General features: G+C 34.3%; 1 protein-coding gene across 1 annotated transcript in view; it reads right to left on the bottom strand.

The window, feature by feature from the left end:
• Positions 1-908: 908 nt before the first annotated feature.
• LOC106099342 (probable JmjC domain-containing histone demethylation protein 2C) overlaps positions 909-7,429 on the bottom strand; it is a 99,652-nt gene continuing 93,131 nt past the window's right edge. Inside the window, exon 8 of the mRNA XM_013277864.1 lies at positions 909-1,027. Coding sequence (XP_013133318.1) covers positions 924-1,027 — 104 coding nt within the window. The 3' untranslated portion in view covers positions 909-923. The remainder of the gene's footprint in view (positions 1,028-7,429) is intronic.

Raw genomic sequence — 7,429 nt, 5'->3', positions numbered from 1 at the left:
GTAGCTATAGTAGTTTGTGTGTAAAAGTTAAACTATGTAAATTCAATATATATCCAAAACGGCGAAATTCATAAATATCAAAGTTTGAACACTTTTTAAGACGTGATGGAGAAACATTGATAAAACATATAATATAAATATTTAAAGGTAAAAGACAGGTCAATACATAACGTCGGAATAAAAAAAACATTTTCTGTAAATATTCTTATCAGCGAAGTAGACGAAACGAGAGGATAAACAATGTAGAAATATTTATCAAAATCGTTGTGACCCCGTTACTCGGATGGCGAATTGAAATTTAGATAAGGTAATGATAATAACAAATGTATTATGTTCTTGGTGACCTATGCTTCTCGAAGCGCGAATACGGTGATGTATAAACAAGCAGCATACATACGCAGATGACGCTCGAGAAACAAAAACACTACTTTGAATGTAAAATTAAGGAATACTTGATACGAATGTTGATTTTATTTTAAAACGAGTTAAAGATCCTTATACGAATCGTTATTATCTAATTACTGTTTCAGCTACTCATAACACAAACTCCAAGGCAGATTACAAAATATTATGTATGTATGATCTACAAACAATTGCATTACGTGCATTTTCACATTTAGGACAGTATAGTTACGGTTTGGAAAGTTTTTATTAGAAAATGACTTGTGATAAACAAAATCTTGATGTTACAAGTGATATACGAGTACTGATTTATAAATCATTAGCTTTCTATGCGTGGTACATCAAAGAGATTTAACTATTACGTTGCCGTTACATTTTTAATGTGCCAAGTACAGTTAAAACTTAAATACGACGAGAACCCTCGAATGAAATATAAAATGAAACATAAATCGATTGCGATACAATGACGACAACCGTACTCAGATCATTTGGTATTGAAATCATTCCAACGTATAACGTGATCAATGTATGCCCATTGAATTATTTATTCGTGAATGGCCAATGGAATGGAAAAGCATTTTACCTTTTTTGTTGATTTCGATTTGCTCAAGCTCCTGGGTCGTGCCTGTAACAATAGAAGCGAAATTTGTTATTACATAATAAACATTATAAATTACGAAACATTCCACTCCTTATAATGTTTTAAAAACAAACATAAGGGTGTCAGTGAAATGATCATCAATTTTAAGGCCAGAAGATATAATCGCTGAATATTAACGCAGGTAATAAGCATGTCGAATAACGCGTACCGGTTTCCTTAGCCTGTTTTGGTTAAAGTAAAAGGCTGAAGGAACAAGTACGAGTATAAACCACTTTTATATTAATTGGTTAACTTGAAGTGCGAGGAAACCACATTTTTTAATGTTGGTAATTTTCGGGTAGTTCGAGAGAAATATCAGCATATCTTTAGAATGAAATTTTGATTACTATCAACATGAATAAAAAAAAAGAAAATTTCAAATTCGTAGTTAAAATTGTATTGCTATTTATAATCCAACAAAAACTCCACATAATAATTTCATATTAAATTTCAGACCTTTGAAATATTTTTATGAAGGCAATCATTGAGAGTTTTTATAATATATCTTTTATCTTTGCAGTTTTTTTTAATTATTCCATCGCCAGTTTTTATTGAGTGAGCAGGGCAGGTGCGCTATTGCGAGGCTATCATTTAATATCTATGAATACTTGTATTCACCCGCATCGTTGTCACTGGGATAGAAGCAGCTGCCGGTTCACTAAACCATGAATTACACGCGACCGCAGAGCAATGCCATAGTGAATACACTACCTAAAAATAAATCTATATATCCATTAAAGCAGATTGTGAGTTGATAACCAACTTAATAAAATATATTATTTTATCATAAGTGTTTGAGTGATATCTAAAGTATTTTCCACAACACTTTACACAGAATTCAAAGTATTGTGCTATTAAAAAAACCTTACCAAATTAGGAAGGTTGAATAGATGCTTTTAAGTCACTTCAAAAGAAGTGGATATCCATAATTGCTATGTAGGCGTAACTGAGAAACAGCTGGATATTAATAGCTTGTACAGCTCGTCTGACATTTTATTGGGACCGGTTCTGTAAGTTATGCAATAGAAACACATCCACATAATAACTCGCGCGGCTGCCCGCACTTTAATATCACCTGTCAATACTAGAGAAATATCTTGCGACGCTTTTAGAAGTTTTATGGACTTTGTCATATAAGGTTGTTGTTTTAAATCTCTTACACGTAATAAAACATTTTTAAGATATTGTAATGGTCAAGATAATAAAGTCGTGTCAAGTACAAATCGATTTACTCACTATAAGAACAAATAAAGTTGACTCTATGTTAGATATTTGCTCAAATTAGCTTGTTTTATTGATTTGTAAATGCCACACGTTTGCAATATAACAACTAAAAGCGCTTCCATATAAACTTAAATTCTCAGAACGGTTTCATTAAAAGAGAATGCCTGCATTGAAGTCAGGGCCCTTATCCGGTTAATCCAGCTCTCTACGCAGGTGGCTGCACCTAAATGAATAAGTATCTTTTATTATAGCTCTATCGTGCAAATAAATTACCCGGAGTAATGAACTATACAGTAACTTGTCCAGCATTACAATAAGAAGAGAAATTAAACTTCACCCTAGTGATTTCTTTACATGGATTTCGAATACTACTTGTTACAGAGACTACTGTCACGACATAGATCTCGACAGTCACTGATACGCCTTAATTCATTTCACTCAATCATTATTTAAATACTGGCTTACACCCGCGACTCCGACCGTGTGGGATTATAAAAAAAAATTAGTAGCCTACGTGTTCTTGCAGACTATCCTCTACGTCTATGCCAAATTTTATTGAGATTCGTTCAGCCGTCTAGGCTACTAACTGTAACAAAAATCCATTCATCTAAACTCTCGCATTTATAATATTAGTAAGAAACTAAGATGGATTTACGTGTCCAAAACGGTACATATAAAGTAATACAAGAGTTCGTTATTTATGCACACCGATCGTTACACATTTTATATACCAGCGATGATTGCACGACTAACATCCGACAACGTTAAGAGGCTGGGAACATAAAAAAAGGTTATTTCACCCTTTAAGGCACCGCGCGAGCACCTTTCTTGATCGGCATGCGGCCCAACCAGTCCATAGAACTGGTCCGAACGTGAGAAATGGGCACTCGACCGCGTGCATCGCCCGATTTACCTCGTGGGTAACATGTTGGGCCAATTTCATTCCGCCTGCACCCGCAAGAAAACAACGAACAAGAAGTGTTTAAGAGAAATACAAAAATTACAACGTTTTAACGATTTGACTTTCCATAGCAAGACTGCAGTTTCTCAGAAACGTGTTAATTATTTAATTTAAACTTATGTATGTTAATTACTAGTCAATGTTTACTATTATTCAAGGTTAAAGAGATGTGTATATCGATCATTGTGTCGTGATTTTATCACAGCGCGACATTTTATTATGTAGGACGACAACTGCTGATTGATATATGTATGCATTTTAATATATCGTTTGATATGTTATCTATTATCTAATAATGATACGATGTTTAAGCCTTGATAAAACATATTTGTAATATAAAAGATAAAGTGTATCTACTCGTACTATTTTAGAATTTGTTATTTTATTTTAATCTGCATATTGACTTCTCTGGGTATAATAGTTTTAGCTGTATATTAAAAGTGATTTTATTAAGTTATTTATATGTTTCAAGATATTATTAATATGCTGCAAATAAATTTATTGTTTAATCGTTCAATTATAATTCACAACAAATAAAATAAGAGAACGAGTTCTTAAAAGAATAAAAATAAATACATGAAATGCAAAATATTCCACAACAACAATATGAATATGTAAGTATGTTAATTTATGTGTCTACGTCGATGAATCAAATTCGAAGAAGCCATCAGGGCTGTGTGGAAACCAATCTGCGTGCAAGAAACCCGTTCAGTGCATTCTTGGACATGTTAACGGGTGTTGCGCAGACTACGCCAACATCATGACCGGTGATATGGCGGATAAACTGATCTCTAACTATACATTTCTTAGTGATTATTAACATAAGTCTTGATATCTTTAGTCTTACGATTTACATATACATACACACATAAATATTTAGAAGTTCGTTTTACACGGTTAAAAAAGAGTTTTGTATTCTTTTAACGGGTACGGAGTCGTAAATAAAATAGAATGGCGACGACGATTGAAAACATGGCCGCACTTGGCGAATGTTCGCGTTGTTAAACAGGCAAATAATACGAGCGGTCTGGTGCGGCCCGATCTACACTATAAATAGCAATGTTTTCATAAGCCCAATATGAGTTTACGCAGAGCTAGTCTCGGGAATGAGGTCAAACGACTTGGCATACGTTCTCTTCGTCTTCAAAGTATCGCTGTTGAAATATAGCAACTGTCAATAAATATAGACAATACTTCGCAGCATGACTCTGAGACAAAGGAGGTGAAATCGTAAACACGACATCGATTCTCTAACGCATTGATACATTGTTTCCAGCTTGCAATATTACATACAATTAATTACATGGTCGGTAATACAGTTGCACATCCGACGCCTCATTCTTAATATGGTGTGCGAAAGGGGAAATTAAAAATTATAAAAGAACAAGTGGATCAAAGAAAACACTGAGGCGATATTGTTACGTATAGGAACATTCCTACATTATCAAGTCCATGCGTTCAACGTACCGTCTTATCGAATTCATAATTAATTGAATGAAACTCTGTTTATAAATCATTTGGATCACGTTGCATGTCGTGGCTGGCTAATATCTGCCGTCTCGACACAGATATAACGTAATCGGACAAATAGTATGTCAGTACCGCAGTGCTACAGTGAGATTAGAAGATTTTTTTATAATAAAAAAATACATGTATTTGTGGTTATAATTAATATTACAACTAAATTACAAAACAAATTAAAGCTTACAATTGAATTTGTCATTAACTTTCCGGGTTAGTCGGAAACCTTCACGGGACGGTGATTAGTTGAAAAAAACAATTTGCAACCTCACAGAATTCGGTTCGCTTTTTACATTACAAAAACTTGATCTATTGATTACGAGATACGTTTGGTTAGTGATAAAAAAATCGACTCAAAGACATTTAACAGCGCTACGTGAAATGAATTAGACATAACGGAATGAGGTCACATTACGCAGCTCCTAGTTCGATAATGTCGCGGATTCATTAGTTTGTAATAGCTTGCTCGCGTTTACATACAAACGAGTTTATTTACTCACTTAAATGCACAACGATAACAAGCAGTCGACCGTGAATAACAGCAAATTAGCACAACAGTATCGCTTCGACGCGTTGCCTCTGTCGCTCTTGACTAATAAATTTCTAGTGAACGTAAAAGGTTAGCACTTATCATGTCCTTATTCTGAATGTGTTGTCGCTGCTATAAAATGTATCTGAATAAAGATAACACGAGTGTCTTGAATTTAAATATCCGATAAATCATCATTTGAATATAAATGTTGAAATACACAATTTCGAGTCAATTTACATAACTAGATATTCAAGTTGCGGGACCAGTTAAGTTGGAAGCGGCTGTCACAGGAAATGGGCTATTAAAATATTGATTCGGAGCGAAGAATTCTCGTGATACGGAGACATTAATGTTTTATTAATTTATAAATATAAATATAATTATGATTTTATTGTATACCTTTTAAATACAACAACCATAGCATAGTTACCTATATAAATAACCAAATAGAATAAAACTCCAGAACATATGATTAAAACTTATGGAATTAGTAACACAAACAATAGCATCCTACGCTAAGATCTACTGATCGACGATAACAAATCCATCAGAATTGAACTTGAAACGCGAACTAGAATGTGAATCCATAAAAGAATCTCAAAAGTAATAAAGGTCATTGAAAAGCCACGCGATCTCGGTTCCCATGGCCGTCGGAAACAATAACAGAATGGCAAGTCTCGAGTCTCAGAACATAAAGCTGCGAACAATCGACCGAGTGGAAACAAGAGAGCGTTGTAAATCAAGCCGAGCGTGGCGTGCACCGACGAGCCATAGATCCTCACGTTTCGTTTCTGCACGCCTTCCCGCGCCCGCGCCCGCGCCACCTCGCTTATAATTACCGAGTACTTTCGCCAACCGGCCGCCGACGCCATCTTACTATTTGCACGGCAAAATGGCGGACCGCGCGCACCACGTGCTCTTTCTTTTGTTATTTAAAAGAAGGCCGGCGCATGCGCAAAGTGAAACCAGAATTTATTGCGTAGCTTCTTTCAGGGTTTGTTGTTTTTAATTCTAAAGTTGTGCGGATTCGGACGAGCGAGCGAGGACCCTGAAGAAATTTACATTGAATAGAGGGCCGTTAAGTCGCGATGTGACTGCGCCTCGATAGAGGTCACCTTGACCAACCAACCGTAGATATCTTTACATCTTGGTGACGAAGGTGTAAATAATTTTTTTAACGCACATTATCTTATCGTCGACTTAAGAATCACATTACCTCTGATAAGTGTTTATGAATAACAATTAAATTAACATTACAAATTAATTATTGTAAATTGACTTACGCAACGTTACCAGTTATAATTTAAAATTTAAAAAGAACGACCAAGACAGCTTTTAAAGACAACAAGTTATGCAAGGTCAAAAATAGTATGAACACTGCTACAAAACACCTAACGAAACACACCTATTTTTAATTTAAGCACTCCATATCTTACTGCGACTTTGAGATAATGAAATCGCATAACTAATAAACATAACACTTATAAAGATAACGTTTATCTCGAGCATGTGGGTCAAACAAATGATATAATACCCACACTCCCGCGTCATGATATCGCCGTTTGTACTACAATGAGCTCAAACATAGCTAATTATAGATAGCGATAGATACTCTAATAAATTATTCCTTTTTAAATATTTGTATTTATATTTCTAATACATTAATAACGTTAAAATCTATCAATTGTTTTTCACGAAAGATTTGCTAGCATCGATTAAAAAACAATGCATATGTAAACAATATCTTGAACAAATAGCATTATATTGTTTACAATAAGTTATGCTTTCATTCTTTATGATACAAGGTTGTGTGACTAATGATAGTAATAAAGACATAATGAACACTTGTTTGTAATCACTACACTTGTAGCATAGTCTATGTTGTTCTCAAAACATAAAAACATTGTAGTTTTGATTTTGCTAACTCAAATCAGTTGTACAACTTTAAGGAAAATCTAAGATTGTTTTTACAAGAATTGTTTTATACGTTGTTATCTAGAGTAACAATAATGTGTTTCGCCACACATAAAATGCTTACGTAAATGTACGCAAACAAAAGATAATTGATAACGACGACTTATGTATTAATGCAGCATATGACAATGCTCGGATACAGATCTAGCATGTAATGTCTACTTAGTTTCCTGTT

This window comes from Papilio polytes, unplaced genomic scaffold (assembly GCF_000836215.1).
Source record: "Papilio polytes unplaced genomic scaffold, Ppol_1.0 DF824135.1, whole genome shotgun sequence".
In the NCBI taxonomy this organism is placed as follows: domain Eukaryota; kingdom Metazoa; phylum Arthropoda; class Insecta; order Lepidoptera; family Papilionidae; genus Papilio; species Papilio polytes.
This window is presented reverse-complemented; position numbering and strand designations above follow the sequence as displayed.